This window comes from Triticum aestivum, chromosome 4B (assembly GCF_018294505.1).
Source record: "Triticum aestivum cultivar Chinese Spring chromosome 4B, IWGSC CS RefSeq v2.1, whole genome shotgun sequence".
Classification (NCBI taxonomy): domain Eukaryota; kingdom Viridiplantae; phylum Streptophyta; class Magnoliopsida; order Poales; family Poaceae; genus Triticum; species Triticum aestivum.
Genome location: NC_057804.1, coordinates 478,364,963 through 478,387,952, shown reverse-complemented (window position 1 = coordinate 478,387,952; position 22,990 = coordinate 478,364,963). Strand labels below are relative to the sequence as shown.

General features: G+C 44.2%; 1 protein-coding gene across 1 annotated transcript; it reads left to right on the top strand.

The window, feature by feature from the left end:
* The first annotated feature begins 12,316 nt into the window (after positions 1-12,316).
* On the top strand, positions 12,317-18,148 carry LOC123092816 (TSL-kinase interacting protein 1). The gene is made up of 15 exons (XM_044514648.1): positions 12,317-12,449; positions 12,565-12,618; positions 12,712-12,843; positions 12,957-13,039; positions 13,134-13,181; positions 14,091-14,200; positions 14,924-15,008; positions 15,097-15,370; positions 15,543-15,719; positions 15,813-15,916; positions 16,244-16,482; positions 16,580-16,895; positions 16,983-17,387; positions 17,460-17,597; positions 17,698-18,148. The coding sequence occupies exons 3-15, from the start codon at positions 12,744-12,746 to the stop codon at positions 17,878-17,880; spliced, it is 2,262 nt and encodes a 753-aa protein (XP_044370583.1). The 5' UTR covers positions 12,317-12,449; positions 12,565-12,618; positions 12,712-12,743; the 3' UTR covers positions 17,881-18,148.
* The last annotated feature ends 4,842 nt before the right edge of the window (positions 18,149-22,990 follow it).

Here is a 22,990-nt window from a genome sequence, read left to right as displayed (position 1 = left end):
TGTGGTGTTCCGGGTGGCGTGAGTTGCGAAACTATTCCACATTGTTTCAAATGTAAACCAAACTCGTAACTCAAATATTCTCCTCCATGATTAGATCGTAGAAACTTTATTTTCTTGTTACGATGATTTTCCACTTCACTCTGAAATTCTTTGAACTTTTCAAATGTTTCAGACTTGTGCTTCATTAAGTAGATATACCCATATCTGCTCAAATCATCTGTGAAGGTGAGAAAATAACGATATCCGCCACGAGCCTCAACATTCATCGGACCACATACATCTGTATGTATGATTTCCAATAAATCTGTTGCTCTCTCCATAGTTCCGGAGAACGGTGTTTTAGTCATCTTGCCCATGAGGCACGGTTCGCACGTACCAACTGATTCATAATCAAGTGATTCCAGAAGTCCATCAGTATGGAGTTTCTTCATGCGTTTTACACCGATATGACCTAAACGGCAGTGCCACAAATAAGTTGCACTATCATTATCAACTCTGCATCTTTTGGCTTCAACATTATGAATATGTGTATCACTACTATCGAGATTCAATAAAAATAGACCACTCTTCAAGGGTGCATGACCATAAAATATATTACTCATATAAATAGAACAACCATTATTCTCTGATTTAAATGAATAACCGTCTCGCATTAAACAAGATCCAGGTATAATGTTCATGCTCAACGCTGGCACCAAATAACAATTATTCAGGTCTAAAACTAATCCCGAAGGTAGATGTAGAGGTAGCGTGCCGACCGCGATCACATCGACTTTGGAACCGTTTCCCACGCGCATCGTCACCTCGTCCTTGGCCAGTGCTCGCTTATTCCGTAGTCCCTGTTTCGAGTTGCAAATATTAGCAACAGAACCAGTATCAAATACCCAGGTGCTACTACGAGCTCTAGTTAGGTACACATCAATAACATGTATATCACATATACCTTTGTTCACTTTGCCATCCTTCTTATCCGCCAAATACTTGGGGCAGTTCCGCTTCCAGTGACCAGTCTGCTTGCAGTAGAAGCACTCAGTTTCAGGCTTAGGTCCAGACTTGGGTTTCTTCTCTTGAGCAGCAACTTGCTTGCCGTTCTTTTTGAAGTTCCCCTTCTTCTTCCCTTTGCCCTTTTTCTTGAAACTAGTGGTCTTGTTGACCATCAACACTTGATGCTCCTTCTTGATTTCTACCTCCGCGGCTTTTAGCATTGCGAAGAGCTCGGGAATAGTCTTGTTCATCCCTTGCATATTATAGTTCATCACAAAGCTCTTGTAGCTTGGTGGCAGTGATTGGAGAATTCTGTCAATGACACTATCATCAGGAAGATTAACTCCCAGTTGAATCAAGTGATTATTATACCCAGACATTCTGAGTATGTGTTCACTGACAGAACTATTCTCCTCCATCTTGCAGCTATAGAACTTATTGGAGACTTCATATCTCTCAATCCGGGCATTTGCTTGAAATATTAACTTCAACTCTTGGAACATCTCATATGCTCCATGACGTTCAAAACGTCGTTGAAGACCCGGTTCTAAGCCGTAAAGCATGGCACACTGAACTATAGAGTAGTCATCAGCTTTGCTCTGCCAGACGTTCTTAACGTCGTCAGTTGCATCAGCAGCAGGCCTGGCACCCAGCGGTGCTTCCAGGACGTAACTTTTCTGTGCAGCAATGAGGATAATCCTCAGGTTACGGACCCAGTCCGTGTAATTGCTACCATCATCTTTCAACTTTGCTTTCTCAAGGAACGCATTAAAATTCAACGGAACAACAGCACGAGCCATCTATCTACAAACAAACATAGACAAGCAAGATACTATCAGGTACTAAGTTCATGATAAATTTAAGTTCAATTAATCATATTACTTAAGAACTCCCACTTAGACAGACATCTCTCTAGTCATCTAAGTGATCACGTGATCCAAATCAACTAAACCATAACCGATCATCACGTGAGATGGAGTAGTTTTCAATGGTGAACATCACTATGTTGATCATATCTACTATATGATTCACGCTCGACCTTTCGGTCTCCGTGTTCCGAGGCCATATCTGCATATGCTAGGCTCGTCAAGTTTAACCTGAGTATTCTGCGTGTGCAAAACTGGCTTGCACCCGTTGTAGATGGACGTAGAGCTTATCACACCCGATCATCACGTGGTGTCTCGGCACGACGAACTTTGGCAACGGTGCATACTCAGGGAGAACACTTCTTGATAATTTTAGTGAGAGATCATCTTAAAATGCTACCGTCAATCAAAGCAAGATAAGATGCATAAAGGATAAACATCACATGCAATCAATATAAGTGATATGATATGGCCATCATCATCTTGTGCTTGTGATCTCCATCTCCGAAGCACCGTCGTGATCACCATCGTCACCGGCGCGACACCTTGATCTCCATCGTAGCATCGTTGTCGTTTACGCCATCTATTGCTTCTACGACTATCGCTACCGCTTAGTGATAAAGTAAAGCAATTACAGGGCGTTTGCATTTCATACAATAAAGCGACAACCATATGGCTCCTGCCAGTTGCCGATAACTTCGGTTACAAAACATGATCATCTCATACAATAAAATATAGCATCACGTCTTGACCATATCACATCACAACATGCCCTGCAAAAACAAGTTAGACGTCCTCTACTTTGTTGTTGCAAATTTTACGTGGCTGCTACGGGCTTAGCAAGAACCGTTCTTACCTACGCATCAAAAACCACAACGATAGTTCGTCAAGTTGGTGCTGTTTTAACCTTCGCAAGGACCGGGCGTAGCCACACTCGATTCAGCTAAAGTGAGAGAGACAGACACCCGCCAGCCACCTTTAAGCACGAGTGCTCGTAACGGTGAAACCAGTCTCGCGTAAGCGTACGCGTAATGTCGGTCCGGGCCGCTTCATCTCACAATACCGCCGAACCAAAGTATGACATGCTGGTAAGCAGTATGACTTGTATCGCCCACAACTCACTTGTGTTCTACTCGTGCATATAACATCAACGCATAAAACCTGGCTCTGATACCACTTTTGGGGAACGTAGTAATTTCAAAAGTTTCCTACGCACACGCAAGATCATGGTGATGGCATAGCAACGAGAGGGGAGGGTGTTCGTCCACGTACCCTCGTAGACCGTAAGCGTAAGCGTTATCACAACGCGGTTGATGTAGTCGTACGTCTTCACGATCCGACCGATGCAAGCACCGAACGTACGGAGCCTCCGAGTTCAGCACACGTTCAGCTCGATGACGATCTCCGGCCTCCGATCCAGCCGAGCTCCGGAGATGAGTTCCGTCAGCACGACGGCATGGTGACGATGATGATGTTCTACCGGCGCAGGGCTTCGCCTAAACTCCGCGACGATATGACCGAGGTGGAATATGGTGGAAGGGGGCACCGCACACGGCTAAGGAACGATCCGTAGATCAACTTGTGTGTCTATGGGGTGCCCCCCGCCCCCGTATATAAAGAAGGGAGGGGGAGGTGCGGCCGGCCCCCTAGGGGTGCGCCTGGAGGAGTCCTACTCCCACCGGGAGTAGGACTCCCCCCTCTTGCCTTGGTGGAGAAGGAAAGGGGGGAGGCGAAAGAGGAAAGGGGGGCGCCGCCGCCCCCTTCCTTGTCCTATTCGGACTAGGGGGGGAGGGGGCATGCGGCCTGCCCTGGCCGGCCCTCCTCTTCTCCCTCTTGGCCCACTAAGGCCCAATATCCCCCGGGAGGGTTCCGGTAACCCCCCGGTGTTCCGGTAAAATCCCGATTTCACCCGGAACCATTCCGATGTCCAAATATAGGCTTCCAATATATCAATCTTTAGGTCTCGACCATTTCGAGACTCCTCGTCATGTCCGTGATCACATCCGGAACTCCGAACAAACTTCGGTACATCAAAACTTATAAACTCATAATAAAACTGTCATCGAAACGTTAAGCGTGCGGACCCTACGGGTTCGAGAACTATGTAGACATGACCTAGAACCATTCTCGGTCAATAACCAATAGCGGGACCTGGATGCCCATATTGGTTCCTACATATTCTACGAAGATCTTTATCGGTCAAACCGCATAACAACATACTTTGTTCCCTTTGTCATTGGTATGTTACTTGCCCGAGATTTGATCGTCGGTATCCAATACCTAGTTCAATCTCGTTACCGGCAAGTCTCTTTACTCGTTCCGTAATACATCATCTCATAACTAACTCATTAGTTACATGCTTGCAAGGCTTAGGTGATGAGTATTACCGAGAGGGCCCAGAGATACCTCTCCGACAATCGGAGTGACAAAACCTAATCTCGAATTATGCCAACCCAACATGTACCTTCGGAAACACCTGTAGAGCACCTTTATAATCACCCAGTTACGTTGTGACGTTTGGTAGCACACAAAGTGTTCTTCGGTATACGGGAGTTGCACAATCTCATAGTTGCAGGAACTTTGTATAAGTCATGAAGAAAGCAATAGCAGTATACTAAATGATCAAGTGCTAGGCTAACGAAATGGGTCATGTCAATCACATCATTCTCCTAATGATGTGATCTCACTAATCAAATGACAACTCATGTCTATGGTTAGGAAACATAACCATCTTTGATTAATGAGCTAGTCAAGTAGAGGCATACTAGTGACTATAGTTTTGTCTATGTATTCACACATGTATCATGTTTCCGGTTAATACAATTCTAGCATGAATAATAAACATTTATCATGATATGAGGAAATAAATAATAACTTTATTATTGCCTCTAGGGCATATTTCCTTCAGGATCTACATGTGAATCGGAGTACATAGCTGCTTCGGAAGCGGCAAATGAAGGAGTCTGGATGAAGGAGTTCATTTCCGATCTAGGTGTCATACCTAGTGCATCGGGACCAATGAAGATCTTCTGTGACAATACTGGTGCAATTGTCTTGGCAAAGGAATCCAGATTTCACAAGAGGACCAAGCACATCAAGAGACGCTTCAATTCCATCTGGGACCAAGTCCAAGTAGGAGACATAGAAATTTGCACGATACATACGGATCTGAATGTTGCAGACTCATTGACTAAGCCTCTCTCACGAGCAAAACATGATCAGCACCAAGACTCCATGGGTGTTAGAATCATTACTATGTAATCTAGATTATTGACTCTAGTGCAAGTGGGAGACTGAAGGAAATATGCCCTAGAGGCAATAATAAAGTTATTATTTATTTCCTCATATCATGATAAATGTTTATTATTCAAGCTAGAATTGTATTAACCGGAAACATAATACATGTGTGAATACATAGACAAACACAACGTCACTAGTATGCCTCGACTTGACTAGCTTATTAATCAAAGATGGTTATGTTTCCTAACCATAGACATGTGTTGTCATTTGATTAATGGGATCACATCATTAGGAGAATGATGTGATTGACATGACCCATTTTGTTAGCCTAGCACTTGATCGTTTAGTATATTGTTGTTGCTTTCTTCATGACTTATACATGTTCCTGTAACTATGAGAATTATGCAACTCACGTTTACTGGAGGAACACTTTGGGTGCTACCAAACATCACAACATAACTGGGTGATTATAAAGGAGTACTACAGGTGTCTCCAAAGGTACAGGTTGGGTTGGCGTATTTCGAGATTAGGTTTTGTCACTCCGATTGTCGGAGAGGTATCTCTAGGCCCTCTCGGTAATGCACATCACTATAAGCCTTGCAAGCAATGTAGCTAATGAGTTAGTTACGGAATGATGCATTACATAACGAGTAAAGAGACTTGTCGGTAACGAGATTGAACTAGGTATTGGATACCGACGATCGAATCTCGGGCAAGTAACGTACCGATGACAAAGGGAACAACGTATGTTGTTATGCGGTTTGACCAATAAAGATCTTCGTAGAATATGTAGGAACCAATATGGGCATCCAGGTTCCGCTATTGGTTATTGACCGAGAATAGTTCTAGGTCATGTCTACATAGTTCTCGAACCCGTAGGGTCCGCACGCTTAACGTTACGATGACAGTTTTATTATGAGTTTATAAGTTTTGATGTACCGAAGTTTGTTCGGAGTCCCGGATGTGATCACGGACATGACGAGGAGTCTCGAAATGGTCGAGACATAAAGATTGATATATTGGACGACTATATTCGGACACTGGAAGTGTTCCGGACGTTTTTGGAGAAAACCGAAGTGCCGGAGGGTTACCGGACCCCCCCCCAAAGAAGTAATGGGCCTTATGGGCCTTAGTGGAGAGAGAGAGGGGCAGCCAGCATGGGCCGCGCGCCCCTCCCCCTCTGGTCCGAATTGGACTAGGAGGGGGTGCGGCGCCCCCCTCTTTCCCTCTCCCTCTCCCCCTTCATTTCCCCCTCCTAGTAGGAGTAGGAAAGAGGGAGTCCTACTCCTACTAGGAGGAGGACTCCTCCTCCCTGGCGCGCCCTCTAGGGCCGGCTGGCCTCCCCCCTTGCTCCTTTATATACGGGGGCAAGGGGCACCCTAGGACACACAAGTTGATCTTCAAGATCGTTCCTTAGCCGTGTGTGGTGCCCCCCCTCCACCATATTCCACCTCAGTCATATCGTCGCGGAGTTTAGGCGAAGCCCTGCGCCGGTAGAACATCATCATCGTCACCACACCATCATGCTGACGGAACTCATCCCCGACACTTTCCTGGATCGGAGCCCGGGGATCGTCATCGAGCTGAACATGTGCTGAACTCGGAGGTGTCGTACGTTCGGTACTTGGATCGGTCGGATCGTGAAGACGTACGACTACATCAACCGCGTTGTCATAACGCTTCCACTTACGGTCTATGAGGGTACATGGACAATACTCTCCCCTCTTGTTGCTATGCCATCACCATGATCTTGCGTGTGCGTAGGAATTTTTTTTGAAATTACTACGTTCCCCAACAAGGACGAGGTGACGATGCGCGTGGGAAATGGTTCCAAAGTCGATGTGACCGCCGTCGGCACGCTACCTCTACATCTACCTTCGGGATTAGTTTTAGACCTAAATAATTGTTATTTGGTGCCAGTGTTGAGCATGAACATTATATCTGGATCTTGTTTGATGCGAGACAGTTATTCATTTAAATCTGAGAATAATGGTTGTTCTATTTATATGAGTAATATCTTTTATGGTCATGCACCCTTAAAGATTGGTCTATTTTTGATGAATCTCGATAGTAGTGATACAGATATTCATAATGTTGAAGCCAAAAGATGCAGAGTTGATAATGATAGTGTAACTTATTTGTGGCACTGCCATTTAGGTCATATTGGTGTAAAGCGCATGAAGAAACTCCATACTGATGGACTTTTGGAATCACTTGATTATGAATTACTTGGTGCTTGTGAACCATGCCTCATGGGCAAGATGACTAAAATGCCGTTCTCCGGAACTATGGAGCGAGCAACTGATTTGTTGGAAATCATACATACTAATGTATGTGGTCCAATGAATATTGAGGCTCGCGGTGGGTATCGTTATTTTCTCACCTTCGCAGATGATTTGAGCAGATATGGGTATATCTACTTAATGAAACATAAGTCTTAAACATTTGAAAAGTTCAAAGAATTTCAAAGTGAAGTTGAAAATCATCGTAACAAGAAAATAAAGTTTCTATGATCTGATCGTGGAGGAGAATATTTGAGTTACGAGTTTGGTTTACATTTGAAGCAATGCGGAATAGTTTCGCAACTCACGCCACCCGGAACACCACAGCGTAATGGTGTGTCCGAACGTCGTAATCGTACTTTACTAGATATGGGGCGATCTATGGTGTCTCTTACTGATTTACCGCTATCGTTTTGGGGTTATGCTATAGAGATGGCCGCATTCACGTTAAATAGGGCACCATCAAAATTCGTTGAGACGACGCCTTATGAACTATGGTTTGGCAAGAAACCAAAGTTGTCGTTTCTTAAAGTTTGGGGCTGCGATGCTTATGTGAAAAAGCTTCAACCCGATAAGCTCGAACCCAAATCGGAGAAATGTGTCTTCATAGGATACCCAAAGGAAACTGTTGGGTACACCTTCTATCACAGATCCGAAGGCAAGACATTTGTTGCCAAAAATGGATCCTTTCTATAGAACGAGTTTCTCTCGAAAGAAGTGAGTGGGAGGAAAGTAGAACTTGATGAGGTAACTGTACCTGCTCCTTTATTGGAAAATAGTTCATCACAGAAACCTATTCCTGTGACGACTACACCAATAAGTGAGGAAGCTAATGATGTTGATCATGAAACTTCAGATCAAGTTACTACAGAACCTCGTAGGTCAACCAGAGTAAGATCTGCATCAGAGTGGTACGGTAATCCTATTCTGGAGGTCATGTTACTTGACCATGGCGAACCTACGAACTATGAGGAAGCGATGATGAGCCCAGATTCCGCAAGATGGCTTGAGGCCATGAAATTTGAGATGGGATCCATGTATGAGAACAAAGTGTGGACTTTGGTTGACTTGCCTGATGATCGGCAAGCCATCGAGAATAAATGGATCTTCAAGAAAAAGACTGACGCTGATGGTAATATTACTGTCTACAAAGCTCGACTTGTTGCGAAAGGTTTTCGACAAGTTCAAGGGGTTGACTACGATGAGACTTTCTCACCCGTAGCGATGCTTAAGTCTGTCCGAATCATGTTAGCAATTGCCGCATTTTATGATTATGAAATTTGGCAAATGGATGTCAAAACTGCATTCCTGAATGGATTTCTGGAAGAAGAGTTGTATATGATGCAACCAGAAGGTTTTGTCGATCCAAAGGATGCTAACAAAGTGTGCAAGCTCCAGCGATCCATTTATGGACTGGTGCAAGCCTCTCGGAGTTGGAATAAACTCTTTGATAGTGTGATCAAAGCATATGGTTTTATACAGACTTTTGGAGAAGCCTGTATTTACAAGAAAGTGAGTGGGAGCTCTGTAGGATTTCTAATATTATATGTGGACGACATATTATTGATTGGAAATGATATAGAATTTTTGGATAGCATAAAAGGATACTTGAATAAAAGTTTTTCAATGAAAGACCTCGGTGAAGCTGCTTACATATTGGGCATCAAGATCTATAGAGATAGATCAAGACGCATAATTGGACTTTCATAAAGTACACACCTTGATAAAGTTTTGAAAAAGTTCAAAATGGATCAAGCAAAGAAAGGGTTCTTGCCTGTAATACAAGGTGTGAAATTGAGTCAGACTCAATGCCCGACCACTACAGAAGATAAAGAGAAAATGAAAGAAGTTCCTTATGCTTTAGCCATAGGCTCTATCATGTATGCAATGCTGTGTACCAGACCTGATGTGTGCCTTGCTATTAGTTTAGCAGGGAGGTACCAAAGTAATCCAGGAGTGGATCACTGGACAACGGTCAAGAACATCCTGAAATACCTGAAAAGGACTAAGGATATGTTTCTCGTTTATGGAGGTGACAAAGAGCTAGTCGTAATTGGTTACGTCGATGCAAGCTTTGACACTGATCTGGACGATTCTAAATCGCAAACCAGATACGTGTTTATATTGAACGGTGGAGCTGTCAGTTGGTGCAGTTCTAAACAAAGCATCGTGGCGGGATCTACATGTGAAGCGGAGTACATAGCTGCTTCGGAAGCAGAAAATGAAGGAGTCTAGATGAAGGAGTTCATATCCGATCTAGGTGTCATACCTAGTGCATCGGGTCCAGTGAAAATCTTTTGTGATAATACTGGTGCAATTGCCTTGGCAAAGGCATCCAGATTTCACAAGAGAACCAAGCACATCAAGAGATGCTTCAATTCCATCCAAGACCAAGTCCAGGTGGGAAACATAGAGATTTGCAAAATACATACGGATCTGAATGTTGCAGACCCGTTGACTAAGCCTCTTCCACGAGCAAAACATGATCAGCACCAAGGCTCCATGGGTGTTAGAATCGTTATTGTGTAATCTAGATTATTGACTCTAGCGCAAGTGGGAGACTGAAGGAAATATGCCCTAAAGGCAATAATAAAGTTATTATTTATTTCCTCATATCATGATAAATGTTTATTATTCATGCTAGAATTGTATTACCCGGAAACATAATACATGTGTGAATACATAGACAAACATAGTGTCACTAGTATGCCTCTACTTGACTAGCTCGTGAATCAAAGATGGTTAAGTTTCCTAACCATAGACATGAGTTGTCATTTGATTAACGAGATCACATCACTAGGAGAATGATGTGATTGACTTGACCCATTCCGTTAGCTTAGCACGTATCGTTTAGTATGTTGCTATTGCTTTCTTCATGACTTATACATGTTCCTATGACTATGAGATTATGTAACTCCCGCTTACCGGAGGAACACTTTGTGTGCTACCAAACGTCACAACGTAACTGGGTGATTATAAAGGTGCTCTACAGGTGTCTCCAAAGGTACTTGTTGAGTTGACATATTTCGAGATTAGGATTTGTCACTCCGATTGTCGGAGAGGTATCTCTGGGCCCTCTCGGTAATGCACATCACTATAAGCCTTGCAAGCAATGTAGCTAATGAGTTAGTTACAGGATGATGCATTACGTAATGAGTAAAGATACTTGCCGGTAACGAGATTGAACTAGGTATTGAGATACCGACGATCGAATCTCGGGCAAGTAACACACCGATGACAAAGGGAACACTGTATGTTGTTATGCGGTTTGACCGATAAAGATCTTCGTAGAATATGTAGGAGCCAATATGAGCATCCAGGTTCTGCTATTGATTATTGACCGGAGACGTGCCTCGGTCATGTCTACATAGTTCTCGAACCCGTAGGGTCCGCACGCTTAAAGTTAGATGACAGTTATATTATGAGTTTATGTGTTTTGATGTACCGAAGGTTGTTCGGAGTCCCGGATGTGATCATGGACATGACGTGGAGTCTCGAAATGGTCGAGACATGAAGATTGATATATTGGACGACTATATTTGGACACCGGAAAGGTTCCGGGTGAGATTGTGACAATACCGGAGCTCCGGGAGGTTATCGGAACCCCCCGGGAGGTATATGGGCCTTAATGGGCCTTAGTGGAAAGGAGGGATAAGGAGCAAGGGAGGGGGCGCCCCCCAAGCCCAATCCGAATTGGGAGGGGGGCCGCCCCCCTTTCCTTCCTCCCTCCTTCCTCTTCCTTCCCTCTCCCTCTCCAAATAGGAAAGGGAGGAGTCCTACTCCCGGTGGGAGTAGGACTCCCCCCCTTGGGCGCGCCTCTCCCCTTTGCCGGCCCCCTCCTCCACTCCTTTATATACGGGGGAGGGGGGCACCCCATAGACACAACAATTGATCATTTATCTCTTAGCCGTGTGCGGTGCCCCCCTCCACCATAGTCCTCGATAATATTATAGCGGTGCTTAGGCGAAGCCCTGTGACGGTAGAACATCATCATCGTCACCACGCCGTCGTGCTGACGGAACTCTCCCTCGACACTCGGCTGGATCGGAGTTCGAGGGACGTCATCGAGCTGAACGTGTGCAAGAACTCAGAGGTGCCGTGCTTTCGGTGCTTGATCGGTCGGCCCGTGAAGACGTACGACTACATCAACCGCGTTGTGCTAACGCTTTCGCTTTCGGTCTACGAGGGTACGTTGACAACACTCTCCCCTCTTGTTGCTATGCATCACCATGATCTTGCGTGAGCGTAGGAAAGTTTTGAAATTACTATGTTCCCCAACAACATGAACCACATCTTCACCTCTTTATATTTCTAGTGCGATAAAATTGCAAGAAACTGCCGCTCTGTACGCTTCAATGCAGCGTCACAACATGACGGTGAGCCTGCAGCAGGCGGACGCTGTAGCATGGGCAACGCCTCACTACTTCCAGCGATGACTCGCAGCACTGGCGAGCCCTCACTGCTTCCGTCGAGGACTTGCAGCACGGGAAACTCACCAATCATGCCGCGTTGCAGCACCGACGACGGGACGAGATGGTGGCGTGGGGACGCACATGCAGCTTTCATGGAGGAGAAAGCTCATCTGTCGAGATCCATTAGAGAGAGAGGTAGGGGACGAAGAGGTCAAAGCAGCGGTGAGGAAAATATGTGGCTGTGAAGTTGCATGGAGAGAATAGGATAAGCGGCCGGTGGGCCCTACATGACGTGTGTTGCGCGAGGGATGCGGCTGATTTGTCTAGACATCAGCCGGTTGGTTTAAACACTTTCCGTAATTTTTATCGTTGCGTAGCACATTTTGCTTCATGGAGTACACCACAACATTAACAGTTACATATGTGTGCAACTGTAGAAAGCTTGAGCTTGAATATTCCTCTTTAGAGATAGAAGGGCAGTAGTGTATTTTTCCCTTCTTTATCCCAAAAAGCTAACAATAGGAATACAACACCGCAGCAAAATTCGTGGTATTGCAAGGGGACGGACCGACCGACCGGCCAAGAGGGTCCAATACCTCCACACTGACGTCGTAGGTTGTTTGGGCCATACCAGGGAGAAAAATAGCCGTGCGATCCAAAAGAAGGTACACGTGGCAACAGATCCCTCTTTCACCGATTGTTCTCATCTTCCATTCCTTAATTTTCCCCAATTCCTCCAAATCCCTAACTCCCCAATCTCAAAATTTCCTCAAACTGTAGAAAATTTTGTCCCAAATCGAAATCTTCTGGCGGCTCTCCCCGATCGGCACCACGGTTCTCCTCTCTCTTAGCATGTGCAATTCTTGGATCTGTTCTTCCGTTTCGTAATTATTCGATTTTTCTTTCTCTCGCGTGAAATCTAAGCAGAGAAATCTCGAGATATTTGCGCCGCGAATGTCATGGAGAAGGAGGTGTGTGAAGAGATGAGTCCGCCTCCTCAACCTGTTGATTTGCCAGATGCCACTCCGCCCTCTGCGTCCGATCCCAGTCAGAAGCCTGGTTCGTTTCCCCCCCCCCCCCCCCCCCCCCCCCCCCCCATTTCGTTCCCCTGAACTCCTCGTTTGCCTGTGGTGGATTTTCCTGATCTTTTTGCGCTATGTTCATCTTGATAGCGAAAAAGGCGACACGACAATGGGCCGCATGGACACGCCAAGAGGAGGAGAGTTTCTTCAATGCTCTGCGCCAAGTAGGAAAAGTAAGATGCATAATTTCCGGATGCAATGTTACGCTGTGATTTCCAAACTGCTTTAGTTGATGGATGGATAACATCTTGTCTTTGTTGTTGGTAGAATTTTGAGAAGATTACTCTACGTGTCCAGAGCAAAAACAAAGATCAGGTACATGTTCTTGGATTTTCAATATGCTGTACATAACTAATTAGGAATTTGGAAGGAGAGGAAAATACATGTGAGACCGTAAGTCAAACTGTGCACGAACTGCCCTAAAGGATTCTCAATTTTTATGAGAAATAGAATAGGGTAAGCACAATTTATGTTTGGAATCTGGAAGCAAGGCATAGTGGGAATCATTTTTGTTACCAAGGCCTTTGTTATTTGTTCACATAGCACCACTATCCCCTTAGTATAAACATATGAAGCCATTATTGCTTAAGCTGCTCTTGCGGTAGCTGGGAAAGGGTTGCAGGGAGGGAGAATCACAAGCTTCATCTCAACAATCCAATGATGATGAGCTCCTTTCTCTTGCAGCCGATGTCCCCTCCTTACAGCGACTCACCCTCCTAGCCTGCAGCTGATTTCACTTCCTAATTTTACTTCCAAGTTTTGTGGTTGGACAACTTCAAAACCCAGACCATGAGATTTAGAAACACCCCACCATCTCACTTATTATTTTCCTGTCCTAATCACAAGCGTAATATCTTTTGCCTTTTATTTTCCCTTATTATTTTCCTGTCCTAACCATGTTTGGCTACGAGGCGCATGCCTCAGTATCTTAGCATCTTGTGCGGCGAGTAGAAAATGCACAAGTCTAATCGAAGACGCTACACCTAGAGCAGCTTGAGGCATTTTGCAATGCCGCAAGGCGCACGCTGTCCTAGCAAAGCGCGTTAAACTGGCCATTCCCAAGAAGACAAGTTTGGCTTTTTAGTTTTCTATGTTGGCAGATGCTTTGTCCTCGCATATTGTCTTACAGATCACATGTCTGATATAATTATAAAAATTCATGAACCAGAGAATATGTTGTACTTCCCATTAGCCTCAAGGTTCAATATTTATGTTGCAATACAGGTCAGGCATTACTACTATCGCCTTGTTAGGCGCATGAAGAAGCTTCTGGGTCCTGGGTTCTCACTTGATGCACGAAACTCCAAGGACACCATTGCTGCTATGCTCCGCTGGTAATTGAATGAGCCTTAATGACATGCAATTAATCTGCTGGGTTGTAGTTCAAAGTTCAAACTACTATTTGTTTATTCAAGTTGCATGATAGAAAAAAATAGTACTCCCTCCGATCCATATTACCTGTCGCTCAAACGGATGTATCTAGCACTGAAATACGTCTAGATACATCAATTTGAGCGACAAGTAATATGTGGATCGGAGGGAGTAGCTGATTTTACAATGTTTTTGTGCTATATATTTCTGACATTGTTTTCCTAGGAGGCTTGAACTTTGGATAGTCATTCTAACCTACAAATCATGCAGTATATTTTGCAGCAATGCAGATTACACCTCTGGGTTATTAGTGTTTAGGAGCTAGAACTATGAGGCCTTTATAGATCAATTGTGTAAACACCGTGTCATATTTATTATTTTGTTGTTTTCCCCAAAATGAGGGAGTATTACATTGTATGTTTTCTGTTCTGACTAATCAATCAAAATGAGTTTTATGAAAATTTATAAGCTTCTCTTCCTCCTGCATTGCAAAATTAATGACAATAACTCGGTGTGGATGCTTGGGACTAGGAGGGTGCTTATTGTTTGTATATTGACAGACAAAATGCTCCTTTTTTCTACATGCAATGCCTGTTGCTAATAATTGTCGCTTTTCATTTGATCCTGTGTTGTTTCTTTTGTATTATATGAAAAAAATACTGAGATATTAACTGAGTTTTATGCAGGTGGTCTCTTCTCGAGAAATTTAGCTGCAGTGCTTCAAAGCTACATCTGAAGCCTCGGAGATTCAAAACATTTGTAGATGCATTGGTCCGTTCTCTTCAAGATTTTACCCCAATATAAAGGTTGTTTATTTTGAGTAGTTCTGTTTCTCATGCAACATATCCTATTTTTATAGGGAAATCAACTGATAAAAGACAGAAAAAGAACGAGAAGAAAGTGTTCACTAGGGGATACCCGCTTATCTTCTTCATCTCCAGTTCTCAGCAAGACTCCAGGAAATCAATCTTTCGCAGTAGGACTCTTGCCCATGGATGCCCAAAACGGTAGCAAAGGAGCCTCTTCTAAAGGAGCGTTTATGAAACGGGTTGCAGAATCTAATTCTAACAAGTCAGGAGTAATCAGAGGAGACCTCTCTGCCACCAGAACTGTGAGACAAAAAAGGAGAGCAGGTGATCACTTGTCATCTGTTTTGATATGATGTATCCTTAGCCTCACTCATCTTTGATCGTATAAAATCTGCATGTCTGACCAGTCTTGCTGGCCCAATTTATCATATGGGGGGATTCTATAGTGTTAAACATTCCTTGCATTAGTGTTGATAGCTGATGATTTGTGTTGTAGGGGGTGCTGGTGCGTGTGCGGCATATAAGAAATGGGAGAGAGCTGCCATGGCTGGTGTTTCTTTAGTTGCTGATGCAGCTGAGGAGCTTGAACACAAAATGACGACCCAGAACTTGTCGTGTAATGCGGATGCAACTGTGCTAGCTTCATCACCCAACAACGTATCTACTGTTGATGGTATTGTTTCTAGTCTTTGTTCTGTAGTTCATGTAATTACTGGACTTAGATTAAGTCATGCTAACTCTTGATATTTTTATTCTGTATTGGCAGATGCGGGCACAAATCATATGAAAGAAGCAGATCCGCAAGCACCTTCAAAGCTGAAGCTGCAGTTATTTCCAATAAATGAAGCCACACGGAAGGCATTGGAGAAGGTAAATGTTTCCTTTTGCTAGCGAGCTAAAAAACCAATCACATGTTTCCAGCAACAGCTACACTTGATACATCAGTTATTACTGGTTATTTGGTTAATTGTTAGTCTTAGATCCCTGTAGTCAGCAAAATATTCATGATATATGAAACATGAAGCACAAATAACTTTGGTAGTGCTATTTACATTGTGCGTAATCTTTTTTCTGCAGTGGGCATGCTGCTGGGTGTTGCCTAGTGCCATGGCTGTGCACACACTGAGATATTATGTTCTTTTCTCATATTCTCAAACAGCACGAGCATGTTATGACATCCCTATCTCTCTATAACAGGATGATCATAATCCACATCTGGAGCTCACATTAAGTTCCAAGAAAAAAATGTCTTCTGTTTTAGAACATCTGAATCGCAAGTGGGGCAACTCAAACATTGCATGTGGAGAGCTTGTGCTTTTCCCATATTGTGCTCATCAAGAGGATTTAGCTACCTATCAGAGGTGGACAACACAAGATACTGTTGCAGTGGCTGATGTCTTTTTTTCTGTGAATAGCCCCTCTATTTTCCGATTAAGGTACGGTGTTTCTGTGCTGTATAAAATAGTGATGTTCTAGACCATTAGTGGCCAGCCATATGATTGCTAACTGCTGTATGAACTTTTTGTTGGTAAGGTATGGCTGGTTCTCCCTTGCTGAGCTTGAGGCAGGACTAAGTGAAATATCGTTGACCCGCTTTGAGAATTGCATGATACCAGAAGACATTCAGGTCAAATCTTCCTCAGAGGCCTGTGTGCAAAAGGATGGCACTTTACCCAGTGACTTCACTTCTGAGCAATCATCTAATAACTCAAAAGATCAGTCGGCATTATTGCTTGGTACACCATCTAGTACAGGCAAGAATGCTGCGGAAGAGCCTTCCATTAATACCTTTCCCTCTCAGTCTGGCGATCACAATCAAGAACAAGTTCCTGCAAACCAAGCTTTTGAGGTCCTTATTCCTGTTTTGTGCAAACTGTCTTAAGTTAAAATTCTAATGGTTGATCTGTTATCTCTAATCTGTTCTATTATACTTCAGGTTGATCCTCAGATGGATTGTCTTGCAATATCGGAAGTAGATTGGGCAGATACCCTTACTGATATCAGTGTTGGATACTTGCTGACAGAAGCATCCAAGGCTGCTAATTTGGATTGTGAAGTGACCTCTATTGCCAAAAATCCTCTTTTCGATGAGAATCCGTGCAGCTATGACTCGTTTGATGCTGCTGTTGCCCTACATGCTTCTCGTTATCAAGCGGCAGAGCAGCCAGCTCAAACATCCCATTCCACCATGTGGGGTGCAGAAGAAACATGTGATGAGTTCAGTTTTATGTTGGCCACAGCTAGGAAGCAACAAGGTTTAAACACTTCAGCTAGCAGCCCTCCTGATAGCGACAATGAAGTTCACTCTTCAAATTCAGAAGGGTTTCAAGGTTTTCTTCAGGTCGGTTGTCATTTTCAGGTTCTCAACAAGTTTTTACCTGTTCGACACCGTTAATTTACATTCTTGTTGTAGGACTTGGCTGGAGGAGATACTCCTGGTAATCCTTGTGCTGATGATGTCAAGGCAATGGAAGAACTTTGTGCCAGATCACCACCTCAAAGTGACAATGATTTTGGATTGAAAGATCAGCCTCTAGATGACGCATTCTGGGTATTAGACGAATGCCCTAGCAGCACTTGTTATCTTTGCTGCAAACTAACCAAACTAGCTATGCCGAGGCTTACATTTTTATCTTTATTTCTTTTTGCAGCCCGAATCACTTGGACCACTGGACTTGGATATACCGCCAATAAGATCCCTAGCTGACGAGTTCATCTTAGGAGACAGTCAAAATAGTTGGAGTCGGATGATGGAAAATAGCATGGATGCATTTCGAAACATGTCGTTCTTCGTGTCCGATAACAATGACTCAGTTCTTCCACCCATCATGTAGAGTTGTGGATGCTGGCTATGTTTGGCTAGGAAGGATACTGCCAATCAGGCATCCCGCCGAGGAGGAGGCTTTATATTGTCCAAGCGGGCTGCTTGTTGCTAATACAACATATGCGGACTTGCTGTGCCTTTGCAGTCAAGAGGGACGCATGTTGTTGTAAGGTTATAACATAAAATCGTGTACTATGTAAATCGGGTTGTTCCTGTACAAAAGGCACATACAAGCGCTTGGTTACAATAAAGCCCCTCTTCATCCGGATATTGTGAAATGAGCTTGGGTCAATTGGAGTTTGTTCTTTTATATACAAAAATTTCGACAAAAACATATTTGAAGTTAAAAATAAATCTTGCTTTTTGTCAACAAGTACATATACATTCATATGACGTACCTGCAAATTTCATAAATCAATGTGTTTATTTGAGGGGAGCAGGTGGTACCTCAGAATAACATTTCTGACATTTGGAGTCAATGTTTTAGATGGATGGTGATGTTGATGAAGATAAGAACCATCGAATCAAAGCCGGTTGGATGAAGCGGCGCTAAGCTTTTGGCGTTCTCTTTTCGCAGAGGGTGCTAGAAAAGCTAAAAGGTAGGTTTTATAGGACGGCGATTCGACTCACAATGTTGTTTAGTGTTGAGTGTTAGTCGACTAAAATGTGATATGGTCAACAGTTAGGTGTTGTGGAGATGTGCATGTTGCGATGGATGTGTGGCCACAGAAGAAAGGATCTGCCACGGAATGTGAGAGTTGAGGTAGCACCAATTTAAAGAGAAATTTATTCAATGTCGTATCCTAGGCCCACATCCATCGCACCAATTTGGTTTGGACATATGCAATACAAGCCTTCATGTGCTTCAATGCATAGCCCACGGTTAAAGCGTGTTGATAATGTCAACTGAGGTCGGGGTCAACTACGAAATGCGTCGTAACCCAGGCCCCTTCTAGATAGTTTGTGGCTTGGCTTATGCCCTTGGAGGCCATAAGCTGTTTTTTTTTAGGTAGTTGATTTTCAATTTGGCATCAATCCATCCCCCCTCCTCTCCCCTTCGGTTTCTCCTAGCCCTTTCACACATGGCAATTAATTAAACATATTTCATGTCTATTTAAGGAAAAAACTTGTTTGAGTAATATTGGTTTATTAATCGAAGTAAACTTTGACACACATCACACTAACACGAGGTACTAAGAATATAATGATCCTAGCATAAATAAATTTAAATATAATGATCCTAATAATATTTTGATCCTTGAGGAGACACTCCTTTGAAGGATCTTTTACATTTTTCAACCTCTGTTGAAATATTCGCTTCTACAGTTTGAGAGCACCGATATAGAGTCCATATGTAATACTCGACCAGTTCATCTGTTAAATTTGCATAAGTAAAAATAGAGAAAAAGAATTGCAGTCAATGGTTACAATTGGATATATCATACAGATTTTCATATGGAAGACAATACTCTTTAACATATATCTATTATAACCTCCATGCTCCCTAGAAATGGGGAGTGATGAGTGCTCCGAGCTTTCTTTTTTGGTGTCCCCTTGTCAGCTGATGGGGAGCGATGATTTGATCCTAGGCATAGCCATGAAAATTAGTATGAGCATTTTTATTTTATTTTTATACCTCCATAGAAGAGCCAAGCTTGTGTCTCTAGGAATGTAGTATTGTCTACAACTTTCATATTCCCTTCACATGGCGACCTGTGAGTGCTCTGGGCATTGTTTTGGCAGTAGACCCCACATGTCAATCCGTGGAGAGTGATGATTTGTTCCGGGCATAGCTGTGAAAATTCATATGAACAACCTTTTCTTTTCGTACCTCCATCGAAGAGCTAAGCTTTTGCTTCTAGGGAATGCGACATTGAGTTATTATTTGGGTGTCTTATTGTAATATGTTTAGGATCCCATTTCTGTGTGTAGAGAAACACGGTTAATTTTGGGTTTGCTTTTTCATTAGTGGCCGGAAACAACAAACAACAATTCCGGAAAATCCCCATATGTCATTTAGCAATATAATGCAAACACAATTTAAACCATTTTAAATGTTGTTATCATGATGCGGATGACATATGCAAGTTTTATGCAATTTTTATGAAAACGTTAACATGAGCATGTTATGAAGCATTTGTCACCATGGCGGAACGAAAAGGGTGCCACGGCGGTGAAACGAAAATGGTGCCACGGCAACATTCGGGTCATGGTAACTCAATTGAGATACCGATGCAAAAGAGAAGTGTGCGGATGAGCGTGTCATGCAAAAGGTGGTGGGGTGATCCCGGTTACCGAGTTCCCACATGTCGGCGCAAAGACAACTCGGACACGGTTCGAACATGAGCATCTCATACAACATGCATTCGTCCACGGGTCATCGTCTCGGCGGTTATACCTTTGAAGCGTGCATTTCGGGGCGGTTCAAAATCGTCGAGGGAAGTAGTCGTTCACGGGTCGTCGTGGGAAGTACTGGCACTCGCGGGCTTGGCGACGATATTTGTACACGTTTGAAAACGATCGAGTCATCGGTAGAGGAACTTGACGGTCCATGGGGTCGACGGTAGAGGTACACACGTTGTCGGGGTACTTGTCGGTCCGGTCTTGGTGTAGATGTACATGGCGAACGTAGTGGTACTAAGCGCCGGTCGTCGAGGGACTTGTCGAAATCCACAGAGTCGGTGTGCTTGTTCAGGCGTCGGTCTTGCTGGAGGGGTACTTGGTGAATTGGCATAGTCGCACACGGGTCATAGTGGTGCTTGGCAAAATCCACGGGGGTGGTCTTGGCGTGCAGCGAACAACAGTACAGGAAGGCAAAGGCATGGCCGAAGGTGAGGTTGCAGCGGCCTTGGCGTGAACTCCAGCGATGGTACGGCGGGGAAAGGCGGACTTGGCGGTGGAGGAGGAGGTTTGTTGCAGGCCATGAGCAGCGGAGCGAGGTCATGGGGGCGCGGGACTTGGACGTCGGCTGCAGGGAAGCTCGGGGCAGGGGAAGCAGCCACCATGGGGACCGGGAGGATCTCGGTTCCCCTCGAACGTTGCCGGCTGCTGGTGGAGGAGACGTGCGGGCGAGGCGAAGCGGGAGAGGAAGGTCGACGGGGAGGCACGATCCACGAGTTGGACGGCACGGGCTGCAGGATCCGGCTGAAGGCATGGCCGACCGTGCGGCTTGGAGCAGATCGGGCGCTTGGCGCTTGGGGCGCGGCGCAGCTGGATGGCGCGGGCGACAGAGGAGGAGGCCGCATGTGGCTGGGTGCGGAGGCGGTGGTGCTGGCCATGGCGCCAGTGCACAGGGACGGGCGCGGCTCCGAACGGCGACGAGGTGGAGGAGGCCGAGGGGGTCGAGCGAGGGAGATGGCGGCGCGAGGGCGGAGATGGGGATCGGGCGCTGGGTTCGGGCGATGCGTGTGCGTGGCGGCGCTCAAAGGGAGCGAGGGGAGGAAGAGAGTGAACAGAGGGGGTCGGGCTAGGGTTATAGGGATTAGATGGGCTGTGGGGATGGATGGGCCGGCCTGGGTTGTCTCTCTCCTCTCTCTCTCACACACACTTTCCTTAACAGAAAAGAATTAGAGAGAAGAAAAGAAAGAAAGGGTTAGGGAAAGAATATGCGCAAGGGGTTAATTTCCCCGGACTCACAAAAATAAGCTTGATCCAAGAAAATAGAAAGTGAGCGTGGGCGTGGAGTTGAATTAATTCAAATGAGTGTGAGAAAGAAGTGGGTATTCGGTATGTCAAAAAATGTTGAGAAATTTTGTGGAGCTCGGGAAAATGACGAAAGAATTTATGGGCAGAGCTGGAGACCAAGAATTGAGATAACAAAGGCATTGGGATTTATTTGCAAGTGTGTTATGATCAATTCCAAATAATGAAATATTTATTATAGCTCCCTAATTATAGTAGGAGACTTTGAATATGTTTTAAAGAGAAATCACCGTGTGAATATCCCTCGATTTAAATAGATCAACGATCTATGTAATTTATTTAGGTGAGTTTTAAAAAAAGGGTTGCATGATGACATGATGCAATGCATATGATGCAAGGATGAATGCAACGAACAAAACAAATCACACGACGAATCTCGGAATACAAGGAAGGCATCTGGAGCATCGGTCTCGGGGTGTTACAGTCATCAAACAATTGCAATTCATCTTATTTTCAGGAAGGGTCTATGTAAGAGCTTTGATTTAGCAAATTCCACATGCTCAACTATCATATAGTCTTTCACAATTGCTAACACTCACGCGATATTGATGGGTACAAAGTTTCAATCGGGCATGGAGAAAGGTAGGACCTTATAGTTTCGCCTCCCAACCTTTTACCTCAAGGGTAATGTCAACAATAATACTTTATGATAACCTACATCCAAGTGGATATATATATATCCGGATCTCTCCAACACATAGTGCTTGCCAAAGGAAAAGGTGTAAAAAGGAAAGGTGAAGATCACCATGACTCTTGTATAAGGGTAGAAGATGAAAGTAAAAGATAGGGCCTTCGTAGAGGGAAGCAGAGGTTGTCATGCGCTTTTATGGTTGGATGCACAAAATCTTAATGCAAAAGAATGTCACTTTATATTGCCGCTTGTGATAAAGACCTTTATTATGTAGTCCGTCACTTTTATTTCTTCGATATCACAAGTTCGTATAAAGCTTATTTTCTTCACACTAATAGATCATACATATTTAGAGAGCAATTTTTATTGCTTGCACCGATAACAACTTACTTGAAGGATCTTACTCAATCCATAGGTAGGTATGATGGACTCTCATGGCAAAACTGGTTTAAGGGATGTTTGAAAGCACAAGTAGTCACTACAAAAAAAGACACATCCGTGACATTTTGGGCCGAACGAATTTTTTCTGTCATACATATGACACTTCTATGACGATAATTGTGACAAAACCCGGTATCATCATAGATGTGGTGGGCTCCTACTTCTATGACAAAAAATCATGACAGAAAATGGGCTTTTCGTCCTGGGCTGGCCGGAGACGCAGCTGCATGACATTCTTTGGGCCGCCCATGACGGAAAAAACCGTGGTAGAAGCAAGGGGGAGGAAAATTTCGGGGAGTTGCCGGTTACGGTGGGAGAGCAATGCGCGTTTCTCTCATACAGGTAC

What these genes read in the sequence shown, in the direction of transcription:
- LOC123092816 (XM_044514648.1), top strand. Translation starts at nt 12,744, where the DNA reads ATGGAGAAGGAGGTGTGTGAAGAGATGAGTCCGCCTCCTCAACCTGTT. An exon ending in ATTGCTGCTATGCTCCGCTG is followed by an intron (nt 14,201 to 14,923) that starts GTAATTGAATGA and finishes AGTTTTATGCAG; the next exon opens with GTGGTCTCTTCTCGAGAAAT. An exon ending in CTGCAAACCAAGCTTTTGAG is followed by an intron (nt 16,896 to 16,982) that starts GTCCTTATTCCT and finishes ATTATACTTCAG; the next exon opens with GTTGATCCTCAGATGGATTG.